Here is a 27,318-nt window from a genome sequence, read left to right as displayed (position 1 = left end):
TTCGGGAACATGGTTTAATCATTCAGTCATTGCAATGCATCAGTTCAAATACCTCAATGAATGTAATGCTCCAAAAAGCAAGGATTCACCTCAAAATGAATCAGTCAGACAGGTTTGGAATGGGGTCTGAGTTAATTTGCAAAGAGCATTCAAACCCTCAATGAAATGCCTGCCTCCTTTTGTAATGGGAGAACATTCTCAGCCGATTCCCTGGAAACATTATCGTTACAGAAGTGAAGGTGGGACGATATAGATTTGTACGAAGAGTAAATGATTGTGTGCCACGTCACATAGAGACAGGGTAATCCGGTTCTGGTGCTGCCTCACACTTTGTGCTGCAGCTCCCACCTTTATAAACCCAGCAGTGAAAGACCGACTGGGCCTGTCGCTGGGTCCCATCAGCGAGACACAGCACAAACCCGGTGGGGTTTCGGGTTGGACACTAAGCCGGTTCTCGGGCTGGTGTCCAGGTTTGTCACGCCTGGTGGGGCCTGGAAGTGGAACTTCTGCAGCAGGGTGGTGAAGAACAGGAAAAGCTCCACTTTAGCCAGTGCCTCACCAGCGCACACCCTGTGACCTGAAAAAGAACAGGGGACGGTCAGTACCTCACCCACACACACAGACACAGACACACACACACACACACACACACACATACACACACACACACACAGACACACACACAGACACACACACACAGACACACACACAGACACACACACAGACACACACGCACACACAGACACATATACACACACACACAGACACACACACACACAGTCCGTTCATAGCCCACCATCTTCCAAACCCCCATCGCTGAAACCATCCCAATGGTCACCAACTGAGAGCAATTCCATTCCCACAGTGTGTCTCTCCATCCCTGTTCAGACAGAACTCGAACAGCTGGGAGTACATTCGGCCCTTCATGCTCTTTGCTCATTCAATAAGAACCTGGCTGATCTGCTCCCTCCACCCCACCTTCCCAAACCTTCCCCACTCCTATCCATTTAATTCAGATCCAATTACTCGGTCCTGAATCTACTCAATGACTGAACATCCACAGACCCTCAGGGCAGGGAATTCCAAAAACACACCCCACTCTGAGTGAGAGAACATTGTCCTCTCCCCATCCGAAATGGACACTCCTTTACTGTGAGGCTGTCCATTGAACAGAAATGATGGAGTTTAGTTCAGATAAATGCGAGGTGCTGCATTTTGGGAAAGCAAATCTTAGCAGGACTTATACACTTAATAATAAGGTTCTAGGGAGTGTTGCTGAACAAAGAGACCTTGGAGTGCAGGTTCATAACTCCTTGAAAGTGGAGTCACAGGTACATAGGATAGTGAAGAAGGCGTTTGTTATGCTTTCCTTTATTGGTCAGAGTATTGAGTACAGGAGTCGGGAGGTCATGTTGTAGTTGTACAGGATTTGGTGAGGCCACTGTTGGAATATTGCGTGCAATTCTGGTCTCCTTCCTATCTGAAAGATGTTGTGGAACTTGAAAGGGCTCAGAAAAGATTTACAAGGATGTTGCCAGGGTTGGAGGATTTGAGCTATAGGGAGAGGCTGAACAGGCTGGGGCTGTTTTCCCTGGAGCATTGGAGGCTGAGGGTTGACCTTATAGAGGTTTACAAAATTATGAGGGGCATGGATAGGGTAAATAGGCAAAGTCTTTTTCATGGGGTCAGGGAGTTCAGAACTAGAGGGCATAGGTTTAGGGTGAGAAGGGAAAGATATAAAAGGGACCTAAGGGGCAACCTTTTCACCCAGAGGGTGATGCATGTACGGAATGAGCTGCCAGATGATGTGGTGGAGGCTGGTACAATTGCAACATTTAAGTAGCATTTGGATGGGTATATGAATAGGAAGGGATTGGAGGGATATGTGCCGGGTGCTGGCAGGTGGGACGAGATTGGATTGGGATACCTGGTCGGCATGGACGTGTTGGACCGAAGGGTCTGTTTCAATGCTGTACATCTCTATGACTCTATGACACATCCCCTCTCCAGGCCTGAAGAATTATCCTTATTTCAATGTCTTTAAGGAATAGAGCACCGAGACCCTGTTCCAGGAGTCAGCTCAGTGACTCTCTCTAAGGTAACTTTACCCTTCCTTGGGTGGAGAGACCAAAACTGTGACTGAGTGTGGGCCCACCAAACCCCTATGCGATCGCAGGACCTGTGGCACCTCCTGAGCTGAATTAGTTGACATTACTGGTTATAGCCTTCGAATTTAACTTCCCTTTTCCTTATTCACTCATGGAACATGAACGTCACTGTCTGGGCCCAGCACTTATTGCGCATTCCCGATTTGTCCTGTTGGGAAGGTGGTGGTGAGCTGGCTTCTTGAAACACTACAGGCCCTCTCAGCCACTCACCATCCTGACCTTAAGACCACGAGAAATAAGAACTGGAGCATACCATTCGGCCCCTCGAGACTGTTCTGCCATTCAATAGGATAATGGCTCATCCCACATTCTTCACATCCACTGGCCTGCCTTTTCCATCTCCCCATTCCTTCAGTGTCGCTGGCTCAGAATCGTGGAGTTCCCTCCCTAACAGCATTTGTCTCCAGCGCATGGACTGCAGTGGGTCAAGACACCAGCTCACCACCACCTTCTCAAGAGGCGACTTGGGCAGGGGCAATAAATCCTGGGCCCAGCCAGTGACACCCACATACCGTGGATGAAGTAAGAGCCAAATGGGGGAGCTCAACCAATGGTGACATTTTGCAGCTTGCTCCCAGTTCAAATCAGAGCTGGCTCTCCACAGTCAGTTGCCTCACTTCAGAAATGGGAATATTTTAGGAACGGAACACACGGCCCCTTTTACAACCGGTTACCTGCAGAGAAAGGCATGAAGGCGTCTCTCTTCACAAAATTCCCATCAGCATCCAGGAAGTGAGCCGGGTTAAACTGGTGGGGCTTTTCCCATTGGGTTTTATCGTACAGCACCGAGGTCAGTAAAAGAATAACGTACGTTCCCTGAAAAACACAGAAAGCCTGAATGTGTTACTGTGCCTGTGTTTAATGGAGAGTGAGTCATGCAGGATGTGGAAAACCCAGTTTTCTCCTTGATCCTGTTAGTTTCACTAGATACCTCAGGTTATAACCGACTCCACCTTATTGTCAAATGTAACGGCTCTTCCCCACGATTAAAGAAACTCAATTCCTAAAATCCAAATTGCTGTTTGGCCTGCAGTGGGACATAATTACCTGCAGTGGAGGCTGGGTAGATTAGTGCACAGGGCCCTGCTGTTTGCTGACAGAAGGAACACGTACATAGATTGTGCCTGTTCAATTCAATAAAACAGGTGACTGCCTTTATCCAGTTCACTCTTCAGGGCAATCATAGTCAGCCTGCCCAGTTTAAAACTTAAACAGAGCTTGGCAGTTAAGCGCCAGTCATCATTAACTGGTGCATTTCCTTTGATCTCTGCTAATCAGAGCCAACCAATCAGCACTCTCCTCTCATTCATTAACAATAATGTTACCCTTTTCATTGATGAGTGCAAAGTGTTTGTAACAGGATTGAGAGTCAGATGGCACATTTTAACCACATTTTGAAAAAAAGCATGTGTGAGGTGCGATTTGACGCATTTTAAAAAACACAAATGTGAGGTGAGATTTAAAATCAAACCTCTTCCCACAGTTCGTGACTGGGTTTGGAATGAAGTATGGTCAAGGCAGGGTCCGGGACGCACAGCGAGACGAACATCAACTGTGCCTGGAGGATCATCAACTCGGTGAAGGATGCTCTCTGGGTGGTCCAAAACCTGCTGATCTTCCAGCTGAAGGAGTTGACCCCGACTGAGTGTTGCAGACTGACACATTCCAAGGTCCAGGATTACGTGTTGAGGGACGCGCTGAAGCTTGGGGCAGCTGCCGCCAAGGCGCGGTGGGGAAAGACCACTGTGTAAAGACTGCCTGCCTAACGAAGAACAGGAGGCCCATGCAGTCATTTGGGCTCTGCTGACGCCTCAGCTAATTATATGGGCATATGATCAAAAAATGTACAGAAAAATGTACAAAATGATAAATTCTGATCTCTGTATGTACATGTTTACATATGTATGGCATGACCAATTGTACAGACCATCAAATTATTTTATGAATAAAGTATATTTTTGAAATAATAAAAAAAAATTCAGGAGAGCACTTGATGATTATTTCAATAGGACCAATGGCTTATGGGGGAAAGGAAGACGTTTGGTTCTGTCAAAATGCTAAAGAGAGCTAGTACAGATAAGATGGGAGAAATGGCCTCATTTTTCACCATTGAGGTTGTGTGATGGGAACCTTCTATGTGATTTTTTTATTAGCAATTCTCAACATTGAAATTCCCCCTTTTAATTTGTTTCCCTTCTAACTCAGTTCCTGTATTTATTCAGAAAGTACCATAATATTATTACCATGGTGACAATGTTTCAAGTAGAACCCTTCTTCAGGACTGGGGTGGGGGTGAGGGGAGCTGCAGATAAAGGTGGGGGGGGATGTGGGGGAGGGTTTTGGGTAGGAAGTGGGCTGGGTGGCAGGGAGCAATGGAAGAGAGGGGGAGGGTCTGGGAAGGAAAGTTGTTTGAAATTGGAGTTCAATGTTGAGGCGGAGGATAATGGACATGTCGGAGAGGGTATGGGAAGGGGAATTGAAATAGGTGGTGGTTGGGAGGTCAGGTTGGCCAACTCCAACTAGACCCAACCCCAAGAACATCTCCCCCTCCCCACCCATCTCTGCCCTCAGGAAAAAACCGTTCCCTTCAACAGTCCTTGATTTGTGCCACTTTCCCACCAACATATCCCCATCACCCCACATCCAACCCATGGTACCTCCCCTGCAGCCGGAAAAGGTGCAAAACCTGCTGGTACACCACTTTCCTCACCTCCCTCCAGGGCCCCAAACAGTCCTTCCAGGTCAGACAGGGGTTCACCTGCCTCACTTCCAACCTAGTTTACTGTATCAGGTCCTCCCAATGTGGTCTTCTCTACACTGGGGAGGCCAAATGTAAACTTAAGGAACTGTTCACTGAACCTCTCAGCCGGGCCCACAGGGGCCGACCTGACCTCCCAGTCACTGTCCATTTTAATAACCCTTCCCACTCCCTCTCCAATATGATCATCCTCAACCTTTACCATTGCCAGACCACAAGTTGGAGGAACAACACCTCATCTTCTGCATGGGCAGCTTACGGCCAGGAGGACTCATCGTTGAGTTCTTCAATTTCAAATAACCTCCCTCTCCATCCCCTGACTCCCTTCCCAGCCCCTCCCCCTCCCTTCCATTCCTAGGATTGACCCTTCCTTCCGGCTACCAACTGGATACATTCCTCCCATCGACCAACCAGATCGTGCCCTCTCCCTGTGTTCACCTATTCCACCTCACCACTCTGAACCCCCCTCCCCCACCCCACCCCCACCCCCACCCCCAGTCCTGAAGAAGGGTTACACCCAAAACACCCACTTCCCCACCTCCTGGTGCTGCCTGACTTGCTGTGTCCTTCCAGCCTCCTGTTTGTTTATTTTGCTTTCCAGCATCTGCAGTTTCTTTTGTCTCGAACAATGCTCCAAGTGGCAGAAATTGTGAAAAGTAAGCCTTGTATCTCTGATACCTTTGGAAGGAAATACCCTCTGAAATGTGTGTCCTCGGTTGTCGAATGAGCAAGGTTCGGGACAATGTTGGCAAACCTCTGGATTTCGTGAATCACAGCCTCAGTGTAGGGCATGTGTCTCTGGTCTTCTGTCCTCGGGAATCGACCAGCTCCTATCACCCGATCAATTTCATCTTGAACTTTCCCTGAAATAGGCAAAAAGGTAAAGATCTTTGGATGGAGGGAAACAGTTTACAGCAGACTGAACTGAAGTGGAGAACTTTGTGTTGTTGAGTGACACGGAATGGGCTCGATCAGTTCCATTGCCAGTACATTCCCCTCTCAATACTTTACTTCATCAACTCTGACAGGCATAAACATCAAACTGCCCCAAACACACAGCTGATGTGATACCACCCACTGTGTGCTAACCTCCAAGGTAAATTTTTATTGTTCACTACTGAGGACAATTTGACAATCTATTTAAAATAATTCCATGCCATTATTCATATTTATTACCCTTGAGAAGGATCCGATTGAAAGTGCTGATTTGTCGAGTGTCATAATTTCCACAAAGTGCTGGGCAGGAAACTCGGCAGGGGCAGGATGATCCCAGGAGGGACATTTTAGGGCCACCCCCAGAGTATTCCCCCCTCAACCGAGATCGAAAATATAACAAATCAATCCAAGTGGCCTATCCCCTCTGCAGTGACCTGTTTATTGGGATAACTGTTCACCTCAACCTACATAAAGCCTTCTTGCCTTCAGTCCAATTGGGAATCAGACAGTGAGGTAATTATTTACCCAAGTGAATCAGACTGACAGAGGATCTGCCAATTCTGTTGGATTCCCGATGTCCCTGAGGGAGGCTTTGTCTCTCTGTCAGAGAGCGAGAGAGGTCTTGGATACAACTTGTTCGAGGCTTATCAATGCTCTGTCTCCACATTCCATGCTGTTGGTTCCCCTTGACCACAACGATCCACAAGATTGGAGTGTTCACTGTGCAGCTACTGGTGTGTTCACCTGGGCTTAAACTCAGGAAAATTGTGATAAATTGGATAATTCTCCGAACATCGATCCAGGAATGGAGCTCAGTGCTGGACTGCAAGGCTCCACCTAGTGGGATTGGTGTGTAGATGCAGGAGTATGACTGTGCCACACTGTCAACAGGTGAAAGCTCTGCTCTCTTTCAAACCTGCACTCCCAGGTCTAGCACTTTCTCTGGTGTTTAATAAAGTTTTTGTGCTCCAATTCCAGGGCAGAAATCAAATACAGAATTTAAAATGTGGATTGATGAGATGTGTCAATATTGATTTTGTGTCTTTATGAACGTCACCCTGGGTATCATTCCGGAACCTGCAATGAAAGTTGTCTCCTCTGTGCCCAGAGGTGTCACCTTGGGCTCAAGCTCAGGAAGACTCCACTTGCTGGCTCACTAATGATCAGCTCTTTCTAATCCCAACCATTGGAGGGGTTTCTGATTGAGATGGCCAATATCGTGCTGACCCAGAGCTGTTTCAGTATTGCTCTTGATGGTCACTGGGTTCCTGACTGACAATGTCTTGTCTTATTCTCAATCAGATTCTTACAGGGGTCAGTATTTTACCCTGAGGGGAGGGTGGGTTTGAGCACCAGATGTAGATATGAAATGCCACGTGCCAAGACACTCATGACAGGAACTAACCTCCCTCAGGGAACATAAAGGACTGACTAAAACAAAACAAAGGAGAGTAGAGCCCAGGAACAGGCCCTTCGGCCCAACAAGACTGTGCTGACACGTGATGCCTTTCTAACTAAAACCCTTTTGCCTCTACGTGGTCAGTATCCCTCTATTCCCTGCCTGTTCCTCAATTGTCAAGATGTCTCTTAAACGTTACTATTGTCTCCACCTCCACCACCTCCTCCAGGCACTTACCACCCTCTGGGTAAAAAAAATTTGGCTCTCATATTTTTGTTAAACTTACCCCCTTTTACCTTAAATTGATGTCACCCAGGAACTGTCATTAAGGACTCCATCTATCCATGCCTCTCATAATTTGTAAACATCTATCAGGTCACCCCTCATCCTTTGAAATTATAGTGAAAACAACTGAGTTTTTCCACTGTCTCCTCATGGCTAATGCCCTCTACACCAGGCAACATCCTTATCAACCATTTCTGAACCCTCTCCAAAGCCTCCACATCCTTCTGGGAGTGTGGCAACCAGAACTGTACACAATATTCCAAATGTGGCCTCACTAAAGTACCACACCACTGCCACATGACTTGCTAATTATTCATCCTCTATCCCTGACTAGTGAAGGCAAGCACGCCCAGATGTCTTCTTGACCTCCTTATCAACTTGTGTTGACACTTTCAGGGAACTGTGGCCCTGCACACCAAATGCCTCGGTATGTTGGTGCTACAAAGGTTTCTGCCATTTACTGTGTGCAGTACTTCCCTCCTGCATTCGATCTCCCGAAATGCATCACCTTCCATTTGTCTGGATTAAACTCCATCTGCCATTTCTCCACCCAACTCTCCAACCAATCTCTATCCTGCTGTATCCTCTGACAATCCTCCTCACCATCCACAGCACCCCTGAACTGTGTGTCATCCACAAACGCATCAATCAGACCATGTCTGCATTCCCCTCCCAACCATCTATAGACATTACAAGCAACAAGATACAATTATACAAGCAACAATATTATATTAGATTCAGATGCCAATTTAGGCACAACCACCAAACTAACAAACACAGAGTGAAGGATTCCTTACTCTGGATTTCTGGGTAGTTTACCATCAGAAGAAGTCCCCAGCAAAGGGTAGTGGCGGTGGTTTCTGTGCCAGCAGCAAACAGGTCAGCGATTGTAACCACGATATCCTTTTTCTTACTCTCGAAATCTTCACCTCCCAGCTCCTTCAAGACAAAATGAAACAAAGGAGAGTGTGTCGCCTCCTTCAGGAAAATATTCAGCTCCATAAATGTCTGGACAGGGGTATGTATGCCCGAGGATAGTGATCCTTCCAGCCTCTGGTCATGAACGTCACGATGACAATGACAGACTTGGCAGATGGAATACAATGCAGGGAAATGGGAAGTGGAGAGAGGAGAAATACACTCACTCATGGTCAGGCTTTGGGGAGGCAATAGATTTCACCAATTTGAAGGTGGAGGGACAGGTCGAGAAGTCCTTTAAAGCAACTTTACAGCTTTTGTTGGAATAAGTACGTACATCAGGAAGTTAACCCACACCATTCTGTTTTATATACAAATATATATAAAAATCTGGTGAGGCCTCAGCTGGAATATTGCATCCAGTTCTGGTGTCACACTTTTGGGAAAATGTCAATGCTGGGGCAGGGCAGATTTACTGAAGGGGAGAAGATCAAGGGGAGATTCGATAGAACCGTTGGAAATCATGAATGGGTTTGACTGGATAAGTAAGGAGAGATGATTGCAGGAGCAGGGTGGGTCAAGGGACAAGTCCAGTAGGAGGGGGCAACAAGGAGCACTCTACTGTAATGCGATGCTGAGTGACTGGAATTCCTGACACAGACACAAAGCTACATTCACACGAGAGTCGGGGATAAACTTGAAGGGAAAAAAGTGACAATGCAGTGGAGAAAGAATAGGGGAGTGGGACAGCTCTACCAGGGAGCAGCTATCGATATGATGGGCCGAGCAACCTTCCCCTCTGCTGTATCACCCTCCAATTCTCTGAATGAAAGTTGCCTTTCCTGTCTGAGTTCACCATTAGGTTTCAATCCACTCTGGCAGCTAAGCAGAGATGAAGGGGCAGGACTTAATGAATGTGGGGTTTAAATTCATTAAAGAGATTGATTTCCTCGTCAAAATGAGAATAGTGTGGCTCCAAAGCACTGAACAACAGATCTAGGTGTGAGTTCAAGGGCAGTGTTCGGGGAAAATAATGTGTAAAATTAGGAAAGACCTCTCCTCAGTTATATTACTCATGAGACTTTCCGTGTTGACTTTTGCAAGATTGAAGCTCACACACCATCAATGCTATATTCTGGACACATTGAGCATCCACGTGATGTCATGAGCACTACGATGAGATAAATAATCAGATATAGTGAGCGCTTGAAGCTACACATTCGTAGTTGTATCCAGAAACGAGGGGCAGCACTGAGCGACATTTTAACAGATGTTTGACACAGAATCTTCCTCCATCAAAACCCACAAAGTCCTGGTGTGGAGTCTGAAATCTGGGGAGATTCCCCTTAGTGCTGAAGAGGTGTGTCACTATACCTGCTGATGCCTCAGAATTAAGGCCTCGCTGAGTGTCTGGATGCTGTTCTCGCTCAACGTCTCTTTGGCAGCTTTGAAGAAACCTTCAATGATTTCATGCACCTTCACGAGATTTTGAATAATCTTCCTGCGGCTCGGAATCAGAAATCCCAGAGATGGGAAAGAGTTGAACAGCTGGATTGGAACAAAAACATAAGGATCAGGCCTTTGGAGGATCCAGTGATCGCTCGTCCACGGTCAGTGCAGCAACTACTTATATTCAGTGATGCTTCATGGGAGATAGGAGATTGTCATGGCAACACCGCACTTCCTCTCCTCTCCTCAGTGCCCCCACCCCAACCCATAAACCCTCCAAATTTACAGCTTTAGCTTGAATGCTTTAGCTCTCATCCAGAATGGGTGACCTATCAGCTATCATCTGTTACATATGGATTCCAAAACTCAGATACGGGTCAGACCAAGTAAGGACAGCAGATTTCCTCCAAATTAGTGGACCAGCTGGGCTTTTCTTGCCAATTATATTCATCATTATACTCTTAAATCCAGATTTGTATTGTTAAAGCGAATTGAAATTCCGCCATCCACCACAGCAGGATTTGAACCCGGCTCCCCCAGGTTGATGTCACTTGCATCATTTTCCTTCATGTGGGAAGCTGAGGGAATCACATCTCTTGAAAGCATTACCCCACCTCCCTCCCCACACCCCGACCCCACCCACTCCCTCTCCATATCAAGAGTCTGGGAGAATGATTCCACTTCGGGGAATCTTTCTGTGATTCTATAAAATGCCTCACATCATTCTAAATGAGTTCAGAAAACTCATTACGGTGACAACACATTCAGTGCCAGGCCAGGTTAATTTTGTCAGTGCTGAAGGAGGGCCATTGGACCTGAAACTTTCTCTCCTCTGAGACTACCAGACCTCCTGGGTCTTTCCAGCAACTTCCCAACCATTTTCTGATTGCCAGCAATGCTGCAGTTCTTTGCTTTATTTTAAAATAGTTTTCCACGTTTATTTTCTCACTTAAACGTTTTCCAATTTAGCCCACGTAAGCCTGTCTCACATATCAGCATTTATGGCTGAGACACAATGTTAACAAGAGTCTTCAACCTGTAACAAGTCAGATGGGGAAACCGTCACACACACCAAATTGCAAATGACCTCAACACTCAGCCTGAGTACAATACCACAAAACGACAATTACATGTATTGGAGCTGTTCCAATCAGTCTCGTGTTCTCATTAACCATGTTTGTGAGATGGATAAATACTTCATTGTTATAATCAAAACGGTCTCCAAATATGATGGAACAGACGATATTGCTCACAGCCAAATACATAATCTGTGCAGTTTCAAAAGGCTGACCTGTGAATAAACACAGAATTCCATTACAAAAAAGGTCTCTAAACAGTAATAATACTTCAATCATTGTCCTCTTTCACAAAGCACAAGTTACTCATATAAAACAAAGAACCGCAGAGGCTGCAAATCTGAAGCGACAACAGAAATTGCTGGAGAAACTCAGCACATCTGGCAGCATCCCTGGGGAGAAAGCAGAGTTAGTGTTTTAACAAACAACAGTACATTACTGGAACAGGCCCTTCGGCCCATCGAGCCTGTATTGATGCATGAAACCTTTCTGAACTAAAACGTTTCTGCCTCCACACACTCCATATCCCTCTATTCCCTGCTTCTTCAGGAATCGGTCCAGTTCCCTATTCAATGTTCCTGTTCTGAAGAAGGGGACTCGAAAGGTAAACGCTGTTTTCTCTCCCACATATACGCCCCGACCTGCTGAGTTTTGTCAGAATTGGGAAGATTTAAGATTAATCAGGAAGCAGGAAGTCAAAATTGCAGCTTTTAGATGAGTCATAGTCATAGGGATGTACAGCATGGAAATAGACCATTCCATCCAATTCATCTATATCTAGTGCCTTTTGCCTGTACATGGCCCATATCCCTCTAAACCCTTCCTATTCATACACATGTCCAGATGAATTTTAAATGTTGTAACCATATCAGCCTCCACCACTTCCTCTGGCAGCTTATTCCATCCATGTACCCCCCTTTGCATGAAAATGTTGCCCCTTTAGGCGTCCATTATATCTTTCCCCTCTCACCCTAAACCTATGCTCCCTAGTTCTGAGCTCCCCTACCCCAGCGAAAAGGCCTTGTCTATTTACCTAATCCATGCCTCTCATGATTTTATAAACCTCTAAGAGGTCACCCCTCAGCCTCCGACACTCCAGGGAAAACAGCCCGAGCCTATTCAGCCTCTCCCTATAACTCAAACCCTCCAACCTGGCAACATCCTTGTGAATCATTTCTACACCATTTCATATTTCACAACATCCTTCCTTGAGGAGGGAGACCTGAATTGCACAAAATCTTCCAAAAGTGGCCTAGCCAATGTCCTGTACAACATGACTTCCCAACTCCTATACTCAATGCTCTTACCAATAAAGAAAAGCATACTACATGCCTTCTTCACGATCCTATCTACCTGCAACTCCACTTTCAAGGAACTATGAACTTGCCCTCAAGGTCTCTTTGTTCAGCAACACTCCCGAGAACCTTACCATTAAGTACATAAGCCCTGCCTGCTTTGCCTTTCCAAACTACAGCATCTCGCATTATTTAAATTAACCTCTATTTGCCACTCTTCGTCCACTGGCCCATCTCGCCAAAATCCTGTAGTACTCTGAGATAACCTTCGTTGCTGTCTGCAACACCTACAATTTTGGCATCATCTGCAAACATACCAACAATACTTCCTGTGTTCACATCCAAATCATTTATATAAATGATAAAAATCAATGAACCAGGCACTGATCCTTGTGGCACTCCACTGGTCGTAGGCCTCCAGTCTGAAAAGCAACCCTTCACTACCACCCTCTGTCTTCTACCTTTGAGCCAGTTCTATATCCAAATGGCTAGTTCTCTCTGTATTCCATGAGATCTAACCTTGCTAACCAGTCTACCATGCGGAAGCTTGTTGAATGCCTTACTGAAGTCCATTTAGATCACATCCACCACTCTGCCCACATCAATCCTCTTAGTTACAAGAAATCACTTTGAAGGAGACATACCACCTTGTTACATTAGAGCCAGTCTCACTACTAAAAACTTGGTGCTACATTTCCCTGAGAGCCCACCACCTCCTACATTTTCCAAAACAACATACTTGTTTGAGATGGCATAGCCACAGGAGACTCCTGCACTATCTGCCTACCTTTCCTGGAGTTAACCCATCTACCGGACTGTCTGTGCAGTTTTTCTCCCTTCCTGAAGCTGCCATCCACCACACCCCTCGCTCCTGTAAATTCCTCATTTCCTCAACCTGCCACTCTCACCAATCCATGCAATCCAATAGAATTCGCAAACAACACAATTCCTGCAGATGTAATCATCAGTAACTTGGAAACTCTCCCCAATCTCCCACATCCAACAGGAAGAGCACATCACTCTACTAAAAGCCATCTTTACACCTTAATCGACAGACACAGAAAATAGCCTTGTCGTACCGCTCAAACAAGGATAATTTAGTACCTATGTTTTATATCATTAAAGTTTATTGAAGAGAGAGATCTTAATAAAAACATATAATCAAAAGTACCCCTTGTACTCACTGTTGTAGATTTACCAAAAACCACAGTAAGGTTACACTTTAAAGCTAGCCATTTCACTGCTCCCTGTTGTGAGATCCCCACACGGTTTCTCAAAGGTCAGCTTCGAATTTTACTGTTTGTTCATTTTTCTCAGAATGAACGCCAATGTCCAGATATACTTATTACTAAACAGCAAAATCACACAGCTCTGCAGGGTCACTGCTGGGTCAGACAGCTGTGCAGGGTCACTGCTGGGTCACACAGCTGTGCAGGATCACTGCTGGGTCACACAGCTGTACAGGGTCATTGCTCAGTCACACAGCTGTACAGGATCACTGCCTGGTCACACAGCTGTACAGGGTCACTGCCGGGTCACACAGCTGTACAGGATCACTGCCGGGTCACACAGCTGTACAGGATCACTGCTGGGTCACACAGCTGTACAGGGTCATTGCTGGGTCACACAGCTGGACAGGATCACTGCTGTCTCACACAGCTGTACATGGTCATTGCTGGGTCACACAGCTGTACAGAATCACTGCTGGGTCACACAGCTGTGCGGGGGTCATTGCTGGGTCACACAGCTGTACAGGATCACTGCCTGGTCACACATCTGTACAGGGTCATTGCTGGGTCACACAGCTGTACAGGATCACTGCCTGGTCACACAGCTGTACAGGATCACTGCTGGGTCACACAGCTGAGCAGGGTCATTGCTGGGTCACGCGGCTGTGCAGGGTCACTGCTGGGTCACACAGCTGTGCAGGGTTACTGCTGGGTCACACAGCTGTGCAGGGTCATTGCTGGGTCACACAACTGTACAGGGTCATTGCTGGGTCACGCAGCTGTGCAGGGTCACTGCTTGGTAACACAGCTGTGCGGGGGGTTACTGCTGGGTCACACAGCTGTGCAGGGTCATTGCTGTGTCACACAACTGTACAGGGTCATTGCTGGGTCACGCAGCTGTGCAGGGTCACTGCTTGGTAGCACAGCTGTGCGGGGGGTTACTGCTGGGTCACACAGCTGTGCAGGGTTACTGCTAGGTCACACAGCTGTGCAGGGTCATTGCTGGGTAACACAGCTGCACAGGGTCACTGCTGAGTAACACAGCTGTGCAGGATCACTGCTGGGTCACACAGCTGTGCGGGGCCATTGCTGGGTCACACAGCTGTGCGGTGTCATTGCTGGGTCACACAGCTGTACAGGATCACTGCCGGGTCACACAGCAGTACAGGGTCATTGCTGGGTCACACAACTGTACAGGATCACTGCCGGGTCACACAGCTGTACAGGGTCACTGCCAGGTCACACAGCTGTACTGGATCACTGCTGGGTCACACAGCTGTGCAGGGTCCCTGCTGGGTCACACAGCTGTGCAGGGTCATTGCTGGGTCACACAGCTGTGCAGGGTCACTGCTGGGTCACACAGCTGTGCGGGGGCTGACTGCTGGGTCACACAGCTGTACAGGGTCATTGCTGGGTCACACCGTTGTACAGGATCACTGCTGAGTAACACAGCTGTTCAGGGTCACTGCTGGGTCATGCAGCTGTGCAGGGTCACTGCTGGGTCACACAGCTGTACAGGGTCATTGCTGGGTCACACAGTTGTACAGGACCACTGCTGGGTAACACAGTTGTGCACGGTCACTGTTGGGTCACACAGCTGTACAGGGTTATTGCTGGGTCACACAGTTGTACAGGATCACTGCTGGGTAACACAGCTGTGCAGGGTCACTGTTGGGTCACGCAGCTGTGCAGGGTCACTGCTGGGTCACACAGTTGTACAGGGTCACTGCTGGGTCACACAGCTGTACAGGGTCACTGCTGGGTCACACAGCTGTACAGGATCACTGCTGTCTCACACATCTGCACAGAATCATTGCTTGGTCACACAGCTGTGCAGGGTCACTGCTGGGTCACACAGCTGTGCAGGGTCATTGCTGGGTCACACAGCTGTGCAGGGTCACTGCTGGGTCAGACAGCTGTGCAGGGTTACTGCTGGATCACACAGCTGTGCAGGGTCATTGCTGGGTAATGCAGCTGTGCAGGGTCACTGCTGGGTCAGAGAGCTGTGCAGGGTTCCTGCTGGGTCACACAGCTGTGCAGGGTCATTGCTGGGTCACACTGCTGTACAGGATCACTGCTGGGCCACACAGCTTTACAGGGTTACTGCTGGGTCACAGAGTTGTACAGGGTCACTGCAGGGTCACACTGCTGTACATGGTCACTGCTGGGTCACACAGCTGTATAGGATCACTGCTGGGTCACACAGCTGTACAGGGTCACTGCAGGGTCACACAGCTGTACATGGTCACTGCTGGGTCACAGAGCTGTACAGGATCACTGCTGGGTCACACAGCTTTACAGGGTCATTGCTGGGTCACACAGCTGTACAGGATCACTGCCAGGTCACACAGCTGTACATGGTCACTGCTGGGTCACACAGCTGTACAGGATCACTGCTGGGTCACACAGCTTTACAGGGTCATTGCTGGGTCACACAGCTGTACAGGATCACTGCTGGGTCACACAGCTGTACAGGGTCATTGCTGTGTCACACAGCTGTACAGGGTCATTGCTGGGTCACACAGCAGTACAGGGTCACTGCCGGATCACACAGCTGTGCACATTCACTGCTGGGTCACACAGCTGTGCAGGGTCATTGCTGGGTAATGCCGCTGTGCAGGGTCACTGCTGGGTCAGACAGCTGTGCAGGGTTACTGCTGGGTCACACAACTGTGCAGGGTCATTGCTGGGTCACACAGCTGTACAGGATCATTGCTGGGTCACACAGCTGTGCAGGGTCACTGCTGGGTCACACAGCTGTACAGGGTCATTGCTGGGTCACACAGCTGTACAGGGTCACTGCTGGGTCACACAGCTGTAAAGGGTTATTGCTGGGTCACACAGCTGTACAGGATCATTGCTGGGTCACACAGCTGTGCAGGATCATTGCTGGGTCACACAGCTGTACAGGGTCACTGCAGGGTCACACAGCTGTACATGGTCACTGCTGGGTCACAGAGCTGTACAGGATCACTGCTGGGTCACACAGCTTTACAGGGTCATTGCTGGGTCACACAGCTGTACAGGATCACTGCCGGGTCACACAGCTGTACATGGTCACTGCTGGGTCACACAGCTGTACAGGATCACTGCTGGGTCACACAGCTTTACAGGGTCATTGCTGGGTCACACAGCTGTACAGGATCACTGCTGGGTCACACAGCTGTACAGGGTCATTGCTGTGTCACACAGCTGTACAGGGTCATTGCTGGGTCACACAGCTGTACAGGGTCACTGCCGGATCACACAGCTGTGCACATTCACTGCTGGGTCACACAGCTGTGCAGGGTCATTGCTGGGTAATGCCGCTGTGCAGGGTCACTGCTGGGTCAGACAGCTGTGCAGGGTTACTGCTGGGTCACACAGCTGTGCAGGGTCATTGCTGGGTCACACAGCTGTACAGGATCATTGCTGGGTCACACAGCTGTGCAGGGTCACTGCTGGGTCACACAGCTGTACAGGATCATTGCTGGGTCACACAGCTGTACAGGGTCATTGCTGGGTCACACAGCTGTACAGGATCATTGCTGGGTCACACAGCTGTGCAGGGTCACTGCTGGGTCACACAGCTGTACAGGGTCATTGCTGGGTCACACAGCTGTACAGGGTCACTGCTGGGTCACACAGCTGTACAGGGTTATTGCTGGGTCACACAGCTGTACAGGATCATTGCTGGGTCACACAGCTGTGCAGGATCATTGCTGGGTCACACAGCTGTACAGGGTCATTGCTGGGTCACACAGCTGTACAGGGTCATTCCTGGGTTGCTCAGCTGTTTCGGTTTGATTTCTCCATTTCTAACCTTCCATGTGATATTTGCTTTGTCTCGCTTCATCATTTTTAAAACCATTGTTCTTTTGATTTCTTCCCAAATAATCAAAGCAACAGCTTATAAACAGTAATTACTGCTCCAAAGATTCCAGGAAATCATCTCCAACACTGCAATATCTCCAATATGGAGCAGCTGTTACAGCCACAATTTTTTCCCATCCTCCACCTCAGGTTACGAAGAATCCTTCAGCTTAAAATGACTTGGCAGCGATGGGATTCAAAGCTACATCTCTGAAGAGACTGGAGTGTGGGAGGAAGAAATGTATCATTGTTTAACATCACTGAATCAAACTCCTGGAATTCCCTCCGTTAGGACATTGTGGGTCAACCTACAGCACGTGAACTGGAATTGTTCAAGTAGACAGCTCACCATCTCCTTCTCAAGAGGCAACTAGACACAGGCAAAATGTTGCTGGCAGTCAGCAGTGCCAATGCCATGTGTAAAGGTTTGAACACATAGCATGGTCTCAATTCTCACACTAGCTGTGATTGCTGTAAAGGTCCCACCTTTTCAATCTCGTCCCTCACCTGAGGCATGTTTAAGGTTAAACTCAGCACCAGTCATGTCTACTCAGTGAGAGAGAGGGACGACAGTGATTTCACCTGTCAATTATGTCACACCAAGTCGAGGAGGAACAAACAGATCTTAGGGGTGAAATGGATCAATGGCTTAAACAAACAAATGCCTAAATTGACCCGAGAGTTGGGAAGAGCATGAGAAAGGCTGTTAATTCCCCATCGCACCTAACTTTTAGCAACCACCGTCCACACTGAAGGAATGGAAGCAATTCAGTAAGCTTTGTGCAGGAGCAGACAACCAGACACAGACCATATTGTGTCCGTGCTTACACACCAGAGTCTGGACTCAAATTACCTTCAAACTCCCTTGCCACTGCACCAATGTCACAGCCTGTTGTGTCCTGTGGGAATTGGTGTGCACGGACCAGCCCACATTTTAAAATAAGAAATCCCACAAGGGTGCTTTCCACTCATCTCCAAGTTGTATTGGGACCTGGAACCAGAGGGCCCCCAAGGGCCACCCTAACAGTGACTGACCTGGGAGCCTCACCACCGCCATAGCTCAGCAAGTCTAGGTACCTCGACACCCACATCTCTGCCGTACACATGAGAGTCTTTGTCACCAACACGTGGAGGCGATGACCAAAGAACCAGAGTGGCAGAGTCTCTGCTGATCAGGCAGGACTGAGTTAAACTGAGGGGAAGTACAGTCCTGAATCTTCACAGCAGCAACAGCATTGATGTGTGGATGCTGCCCTGGAACATTCTCTTGAAGTTGGTGTTGGGATCTTTTATTCAAGTGAAAATCTTTTCTGTAGATGTCAATTTCGAGGGAACCATGAATCCCAGCATGTCATGACCTACCAAGCACTCACCCTTGTGACTCTCAAACACATTGACAAGAAAGCTGGCCTCTTCATTGATCCTGTCTTCAATGGATTTCTTGCCCATGCCAAATCCTCGGAGAGCTGAGATCACAAACTTTCGGTTCTCCCGCCACAACTTCCCCTCACTGAATATCACGCCTGAAAGTGACACACGAAAAGCTGATCAAATATCGTACACGGGTTCTGCTGTGAGTGCTGCCAAACCCCAGGTTTCTAACACCCTTTTCTTTCCTGAGAATTACACCATTCTACAACCAAGAGGAAGGTCATTGTATCCATGAGTGCTCTTTGGGGGAGTGAGCCCATTGGTCTGACTTCACAAAATTCTTCTTGATGTTGTCATTCTCAATTCCCCTTTGGATGTTCCTGTTGACCCTGCTTCCAGAACCATCCCAGGTACTGCATTCCAGATGACAATGAGAGCTCTAAAACCCAATCTCATCTTCCCTCTGATTTTTGTAACCAAGCGGCCTCTTTTGATATAGTCTGCCCAATTCTGTTCTCCCTGTTGCAGGGAGGATATTATTAAGCTGGACGGGGTTAAGAAGAGATTCACCAGGATGTTACTGGGATTAGAGAGTTTGAGGTTTGGGGAGAGGCTGCATAGGCTGCAACGTTTTTCACTGGAGTGTGGGAGGTTGAGGGGTGACCTTGCAGAGGTTTATAAAATCATGAGGGACATGGATAAGGTGAATGGCAAGTGTCTTTTCTCCCCGGGATGGAGGATTTCAAGGCAAGGGGCATATTCTTTAGATGTGAGTAGAAAGGTTTTAAAAAAAGACATGGGGGCAGTTGTTTTATACAGAGTGCGGTTTGTGTGTGGAGTGAACTTCCAGTGGAAGTGGTAGAAATGGATATAGTTATAACATTTAAAAGGCATTTGGATAAGTACACGAATAAGAAATGTTTGGAGGAATGTGGACCAAGCGCAGCCAAGTGGGATAAGTTTAGTTTGGGATTACGTTCAGTATGGACTGGTTAGGCCGAAGGGTCTGTTTCAGTGTTTTATGACTCTATGATCTATGACTCCCAATTTCTGTGTTTGTCAGTTCATATTTAAGGTTGTCCCACAGTAAAATGTGCCCTTTTTATTTGTTGATTTAATATTGAACAACTCGAATATATCATGTGAAGGTTAATGTTCTGTAGCTTGAGCAACATTTATGGAGTTCGTCAAATTGTTGATGCAGGGGATTGTCCCAGGTATTCAATGACTCCCATTATATTGAGGGAGGTGAGGGAGAAGTGCAGTACCTTGAAACAGCAAGGTATTGGCAAGTGGCCAATTGGCAGGAAATAAAAAGTAGGAAGGTAACAGGGTCTGACTGCCAACCCAGCAGCTTAACCAAGGGAGGGGTGTGAGGTCTGTTAGCAGCTCGGGATCTGATCCCTGCCATTTACTATGACAGCAGGAAGCTCGAGCATATTGGGGTTTTGAATGAGATGTCGAAGTTGCACTATGTATTTCTGTGGATGTGAAATGTAATGATTTTAATTGCTAGTAGCCCTCCTCTCACGCAGCACAAGTTTTGGTTGGCATTACTTTGGCATTTTCTAGCACATTGCAAGAATTCCGATTGTCAAAATGTGTATTTCTTCAGCAAAACCAAAGGAAATTACGTTGAAATTTAATAAAACATTTGTTTGGCTTCAAGTGGAGCAATGTATTCAATTCTGAGCGCCACATTGTTGGGAAATGGTTGAGCGAGGGTCACCATCAGACGAATGATAGATGATCACTTGTCAAAGGTGGTGTTGTTCACCTTGGAGAAGAGAAGGTTGTGTGAGCTTTTGGATGGAAATATCCAAGATCATAAGGGATCTCGTCAGAGTCAATGAAAAGACACTGTTTCCCATTGGCTGGAGGACTGAGAATCAGATGGCACAGAGCTCATAGCAATGGCAAAAGAAACAAAGAGGGTTTGTGAAAGACACATTGAATGGTGATGATCAGAAGTGCCTGATCAATGGAAATTCAATGGAAGTTTTCAAAAAAGATTTGAATAAGTGCCTGACGAGGGAAAGGCTTTTCAGGGATGCAGGGAAAGGGCAGGGGAGCAGGACCATTTCAGTTGTAATCACTGATAAACATTGGCCTAACCCAGGATTATTGAGAATGAGAAGCTTGGGTATTTATAAATTGAGGGAAATAGTGGCTAAAAGGCTACAGTTCAATTCCAGAACATTTTGTGTCACTTTAACCAGCATGATCGGGTGAGCTGAGTTGAAGACAGAAATGACCAAAGAGTAACACAGAGATGAAAGAGGGAAATTACCACTTTGGAATGAAACTGCGTCATATATCGGTAAGTGTGGCCTCCCACTGAATTGATCAGCGTGATTCACAAGAGCGTCTTTCACTGTGTCGTAACCAGTCAACACCACTGCCTTCAGCGGGCCGAGCTCCACTGAAAATACACTTCCATACTTCTCTGCAAGCTAACAAAGAGAGATTTATTTCATTAAGATTTTATTTCTAATCAGCTGTAGCACAAGTCAGGGGCGAAAAATGAAGGAAAGAATATTAATCCCCAATTCTTAAGAATTTGATGCCCATCTGTATTTTCCCTCTAGAAGGTGTTGGTGAGCTGCCTTCCTGACCCACTGCAGTGCAGGTGGGTAAACCTTCAATGGTGTTGGGAAAGGAATTCCAGAATGTTGAACATAGAAACAGAAGGAGGCCATTCAGCCCCTCAAGCTCCCTCCACAACTCAATGACATCATGAATGATCTTTGGCCGAACTCCATGTTCCTGCCTTTGGCCCATATCCCCTCATGGTTTTGCTTCATAAAAATGTATCTACCTCAGGTTTAAAACTAATAACTGATCCCACACCCACTGCCATTTGTGGAAGAGTGTTCTACCACCCTTTCTCATATCTCCCTCCCGAACGGTCTGGCCCAGACTGTGTCCTTTCGTTCGAGACTCTCCAAACAGTGGAAATAGTTTATCTTTATCCACCCTTTTCATGTTAACAATCTCGAAGATTTTGATCAGATCACCCCTTATCCTTCTAAATTTAAGAGAAAGCAGGCCTTATTTGGATCATCTCTCCTCATAACCTACCCCTGAAGGACATGTATTATTCCTGTAAACCTTCGCTGTGCTCCCTCCAAGACCATTCCATCCTTCCTGAGGTGTGGAGCCCAGACCTGCTCACAGTGCTCCACGTGGGCTCTGACCAGGGTCCTGTCTAACTGCAGCATAATCTATTCATCCTTTTGTATTCCAGGTATGAAGGCCAACATTCAACCAACTTTCTTGATTTTTTTCTGAACCTACTTACAATATTTCAATGATCTGTGCACCCAAACTCTCAAGTCTCTTTGCACACCCACTGTTGAGCCAGTGACACTGAAGGAACAGCAATACTTTCTCCTTGTAGATTAAGGTCTAACTTATTTCCATGTTGTCATGTTCCCATGTGGCTGGCTATCTGCATCAGCGGCTCACCAATATCATTGACCACACTCCATGAATTCATGGGTAGGCTCAGTGATGGTCATTTAGACCTTACTGCTGTTCCTCTTACTCAGAATGTAAGTAACCTTTTTCACTCTCTTGCTAGCTGTCTCTTCCAATTCCTGGATTTTCCTCTCTAGTGTTATCTTCTCATTCCCATTCCCCCCGAAAAATTAATCTGAACCCTCCTCAATAACATTAATATACTATCCCATCAGGACGCTGGTCTAGCCTCTATTCAGGTGCAAACCATCCGGCCTGGACAAGTCTCAACTGCTCCAGAATTGTTACTAACCTCTGAGGAGCCTAATTCCCCCAAACTTTCACCCCCACAAATGCCATATCCCCTGGCACGTATCCATCTGCTTATCCTCCACCTTGTTTCCTGTCCCATGTTAGAAATATCCCCAAAGCCCATTTTGGAGAGAACATCTCTCGTATACCTGTGTGATATCCTGTCAAAGGCTTTCTCCTGGTCCAGGCTGATCAGGCAGGTGTCCAACCCTCTGTCCTGCACGTAGGCGATCGTATCCCTGAGGAGTGCGAGACTCTCAGCGATCTTCCTGCCCGGTACAGCACAGGTTTGGTCAGGGTGAATCACCGATCTCAGAGCAGACCTGACCCGGTTGGCGATAACGTTTGACAAAATTTTATAATCCGCATTCAATAGTGAGATGGGTCTCCAATTTTTGAATTCCTCCCTCTCCCCCTTCCGCTTGTAGATGATGGTGATGATGCCTTTCCTCATGGATTCACTCATGGTACCTGCCCGAAGCATACTGACATACACCTCCAGCAGGTCCTGGCCAATCAAGTCCCACAGAGCGGAATAGAGCTCGACCGGTCAGCTGTCACTTCCAGGAGTTTTATTCTTTCCGAAGGACTCAAGGGCTTTGGTCAGCTCATCCAGAGATAGCGGCTGGTCCAGCCTCTCGCGTGTTCTGTCGTCTAAGACCTCCGTGATAGAGGACAGGAACGACTGGGAGGCCGCGCTGTCGGTCGGCTTCGCGTCATGCAGACTGGTATAGAAGGATTTACTGATCCTCATGACGTCAGCCTGAGATGACGTCAGCGATCCATCTTCTTCCTTCAGGCTGCTGAGCTCGGAGCTCTCTTTGTCAACCTTCTGGATGAAGAAACGTGAGCACGTCTCCTCCTGCTCCACCGAGCGGACTCTGGACCGGAAGATTATCTTGGAGCCCTCCGAAGCAAAGAGCGAGGCTTGCTGGCCCTTCACCTCCTTGAGGTCCTCCGTGACATCCACCCCCATCGTCTGCAGCAGGAGCAGGTTCTGCATACTTTCCTGGAGCTGGGACAGTTTTCCCCGCCTCTCTCTCGCCTCCTGAACACCTTTGAGGATGAAGAACCTCTTGATGTTCCCTTTTACTGTTTCCCACCAGTCCTCTGGGGACTCAAAGAGGGGCTTCACGGTTCTCCAACCTGCGTAGTCCCTCTTGAGCTCCTCAATGTTTCCCGGGGTCAACAGCTTGGTGTTCAGCTTCCACATTCCCTTACCAGCCCACTGCTCGTCCTGTAGGTGACAGTCGGCCAGCAGGAGGCAGTGGTCAGAGAAGAATACCGGCTTGACGTCGGTGGATCTGACCGAGAGCGTTCGGGACACAAACAGGTAATCTATCCTTGAGCGGATAGACCTGTCTGCCCGTGACAGGTGTATCTACGCTGCGCTCCGTCTGCAGGGGCGCTGAAGACATCGTGTAGCTTGGCATCTTTTACCGTGTCCATCAGGGCTCTGGACGTGGCGTCCAGTTTACTGTCCCCCCCGCCGGATCGTCCATCTGCATCAATGATACAGTTGAAGTCTCTGGCCAGGCTGACTGGCCTGGACGTAGCCAGCAACAGTGGAAGCTGCTGCAGGACGGCCAACTGTTCCCTCTTACCCACTGGGGCGTACACATTAATCAGTCTCAGGGGAGCATTCCTGTACATGACGTCAGCGACGAGGAGGCGCCCGTCCACCACCTCCTTAACCTCGGAGATGGTGAAGTTGCCTCCTCTCAACAGGATACCCAGGCCGGAGGCGCGGCTATCGTTGACCCCCGACCAAACTGACGGCCCATGGGCCCACAAGCTCGAGCATCTCATGTAGCTGCTGAGGTGCAGTATCCCACACTCCTGCAGAAACAGGACGTTGGCTTTAACGTTGACCAAGAAGGCCAATGTTGGCCAGTATTCGACTGGGACAACACTACTATTATAGGACAAGCCAAACAGAGAACAGCCAGGGAATTCCTAGAGGCATGGCACTCATCCACAGATTCAATCAATAAGCACATCAACCTGGATCCAATATATCGACCACTGCAACGGACAGCTGGAACTGACAACCGGAAGTGGCAGATTCAAACCACTACAAATGCCGGAGGAAACATCACAGAAGCGCTTCACAGGAGGCTCCCAAGCACTGAGGATGTCAGCGAGACAGGCGACGAAATGTCTGCAACACTAATTCCCAGCTCGCGAACAGAACCACAACAACAAGCACCCGAGCTACAAATCTTCTCACAAACTTTGAATGTATATATATATATACACACACACACACTAATCCAGAATATATGTTTGTTGGGTGAGTTTGTACTTGAAGTATTACATTTTATTTTGTTCAAAAACTGCATAAATACATGTCAGATTCTGTAAACTGGGACACCGACAGATTTTAACCTTACACCTTCAATGCATTATCTGAGTTGAGGTGGTACCTATTGTTCAAGATCCCTCGAGAATGTAACTTTAAAAGAAGTTCTAGGATTTACATATGAAAGAACTGAAACGAACATGATCATTCTAAAAGATGAAAGACTGGATCTTTATTTGTTTACTATGACACTCCATGACACTGCAATCCTGTTGCTATAAATACTGTGTTTGTTCCACAACCACCTGATGCAGAAGCAGTGCTATTGGCTGGTGTTGTGTGAGCTTTAACTTTGTCCACCCCAATCCAACACCGGCTCCTCCAAATCATGCCATATCTCCCAAGTCCCAAATTCCTTAGAGCTGTTGCTTTCCCAATCCTCCCCCTGCAACCCTCCTCCACCCCATTCCCAACCTTGGGCCCCCCTCTGGTGGTATGGCCCCTTGCACTTTAAATTGCGTTGGGAAGCGGTGATTGTATTTGCAAAACAAAAAGACAAATCAGTCCGCATTTTGTTCATGATTATTGGACTGAATTTTAAGACTATTTTTTCTTTCCCTTGTGACACGTATTTGATGGGCACTTGGCTCTGGGATAGTCCTCAAAGGAACACTCACTCTCACAAACCAGTCCCTTCCCTTTGCACTGACCTCACTTCGGTTTTTGATCAGGTTTTTGATCAGGATGTGAATTCAGGTGTTTTCCTGAACTTTCACAATGTCATTATCTGGTTATAATGGCCTGAAATAAAAAATCCAGAGATTTTTGATTCTCCCAAATCTTCTTCCATCATTTTATATCGATCCCCTCTCTGCTTTAAATATCTGGTTGTCAGGATCTGATAAGCTCTCAAATAGGCTTCAGGATTCAGACCAAATCCAGCATGGTCAGAGGCCATTCGGACCATCGTCCAGCGTCGCTCTCGCTTTACTGTCACGTTAATTAAATTGAACATTTCCCAGATTGGTCACTCTCTGAGGTGCCATAACTTTGCAATTGCTTTGTTTTTTTTCTGCCTCCCGTTCTGTTTAGAATTAAAGTCCGACCAGAGATCAGAGACTCTCAGAACACAGCCCCCAGGGCTAACAGATTCCTCGGTCAGGGATTAGGGATCTGCTTCGGTTTGTGTCTCTCTCGGTCTCTGTGAGCTTCACCTTGGGAGCTGTTCCCTCACACCGCCCCATCCCTCAGACAGTCCCCCAGTGAAGGATTCTCACTTACCCCAATGAGAGACCAGTCCAGCCTTTTGAGGTCCAGTTGGTGCAGGTTTCCGATCAGAGGAAGCGGGTTTGGTCCAGGAGGGAAATTCATGGGAACTCGCCGCCGAATTACGGACACGACCAGGAAGAGAAAGAGGGCCAGCAGCGATAGGGCCAAGGTGTAGTCTGTGGGGAAGAGCTTGAGGAGAGCCATTGTGTCAGAGTGCTCAGGTACCAGTGACGTTAGAGTGTGTTATGTCCTTCAGTCCAGTCCCCGACTGGCAAACAACAAGCTGTTTTCCTGATTTGTCTCACCGAGTGTTTTTAAGCCCCACCTTCCCTGTGAAATTCCATTAAACATTTGGGTACACAGTAACCTGAGCTTCTTGGCATAGAAACGGTGCTGCCCTCTCTTGTAATCCCATAGCAGGCCAGGCAACATCATGAGGTGGAGAGGTGAACGTTTCGGGTGTAACCCTTTTTCAGGACTAGGGGTGGGTGTTCGGGGTGGGGTGCAGATAAAGGGGGTGGTGAGGGCAGGGTGGTGAAATGGGGATAGGTGAAGACAGGTAGAGGGTACAACCCATTTGGTCAATGGGTGGAATGAATCCAGTTGGTGGGAGGGAGCAGTGGAAGGGATGGGGGAGGGGTTGGGAAGGGAGTCGGGGGGTTGGGGAGGGAGGTTATTTAAAACTGGAGAACCCAATGTTGAGTCCTCCAGGCTGGAGGCTGTCCAGACGAAGATGAGGTGTTGTTCCTCCAATTTGCAGTTGGGTTCATTGTGGCAGTGGAGGAGACCAAGGCTGGTCGTGTTGGAAAGGGAGTGGGAAGGGGAATTAAAATGGGAGGTCCGGTCAGTCCCTGCGGTCCCACCTGAGATGCTCGGTGAACCGTTCCCTAAGTTTAGGTTTGGTCTCCCCGATGCAGAGTGGTGCAAACCAAGGGCTGCTGAAAGGAATGGTCCTTGCGAAAGGCAGAGGGCGGTGTGGAGGGGTGGGGTCTAGTTGGAGTTGGTGGAAGTGTTTAAGGAGGATGCATTAGATGTGGAGACTGGTGGAGTGATAGGTGAGGACAAGGGTGACTCTGTCTTTATTGCATTGGGGTGTGGGGTGTTTAGAGCCGTGGAACCTGGAATGGAGATGGTGCAGCAAAGGGCTTCTGGATGACAAGAGGGAGGAAAAACTCGTTGTTCAAAATAACCTCCTGTACCATTCCCTGACTCCCTTCCCAGCCCACCACCCCACCGCCCC

At 47.8% G+C, this 27,318-nt stretch overlaps 1 protein-coding gene across 1 annotated transcript; it reads right to left on the bottom strand.

Moving 5' to 3' along the window:
- Window positions 1-26,291, bottom strand: LOC148140871 (cytochrome P450 2K1-like). The gene is made up of 9 exons (XM_087979618.1): window positions 26,091-26,291; window positions 21,027-21,189; window positions 18,739-18,888; window positions 11,044-11,204; window positions 9,839-10,012; window positions 8,344-8,485; window positions 5,605-5,789; window positions 2,843-2,984; window positions 1-577 (listed from the first exon to the last, which is right to left on the bottom strand). The coding sequence occupies exons 1-9, from the start codon at window positions 26,280-26,282 to the stop codon at window positions 399-401; spliced, it is 1,488 nt and encodes a 495-aa protein (XP_087835744.1). The 5' UTR covers window positions 26,283-26,291; the 3' UTR covers window positions 1-398.
- Between the last annotated feature and the right edge of the window lie 1,027 nt (window positions 26,292-27,318).

Source organism: Chiloscyllium plagiosum, unplaced genomic scaffold, assembly GCF_037043375.1.
Source record: "Chiloscyllium plagiosum isolate Xiang-an unplaced genomic scaffold, Cpla_swu_hap1 HiC_scaffold_35, whole genome shotgun sequence".
Lineage (NCBI taxonomy): Eukaryota > Metazoa > Chordata > Chondrichthyes > Orectolobiformes > Hemiscylliidae > Chiloscyllium > Chiloscyllium plagiosum.
Note: the sequence above shows the minus strand (reverse complement) of the source record. Positions and strands in the feature narration are given on the sequence as shown.

Excerpts from the sequence above, each read along its gene's own strand:
- LOC148140871 (XM_087979618.1), bottom strand. The coding sequence starts at position 26,282 with ATGGCTCTCCTCAAGCTCTTCCCCACAGACTACACCTTGGCCCTATCG. Across the intron at positions 18,889-21,026 it reads CGCAGTTTCATTCCAAAGTG|GCGTGATATTCAGTGAGGGG; the intron begins GTAATTTCCCTC and ends TGTCACTTTCAG. Across the intron at positions 10,013-11,043 it reads TTGGAACAGCTCCAATACAT|CTGTTCAACTCTTTCCCATC; the intron begins GTAATTGTCGTT and ends GTTCCAATCCAG.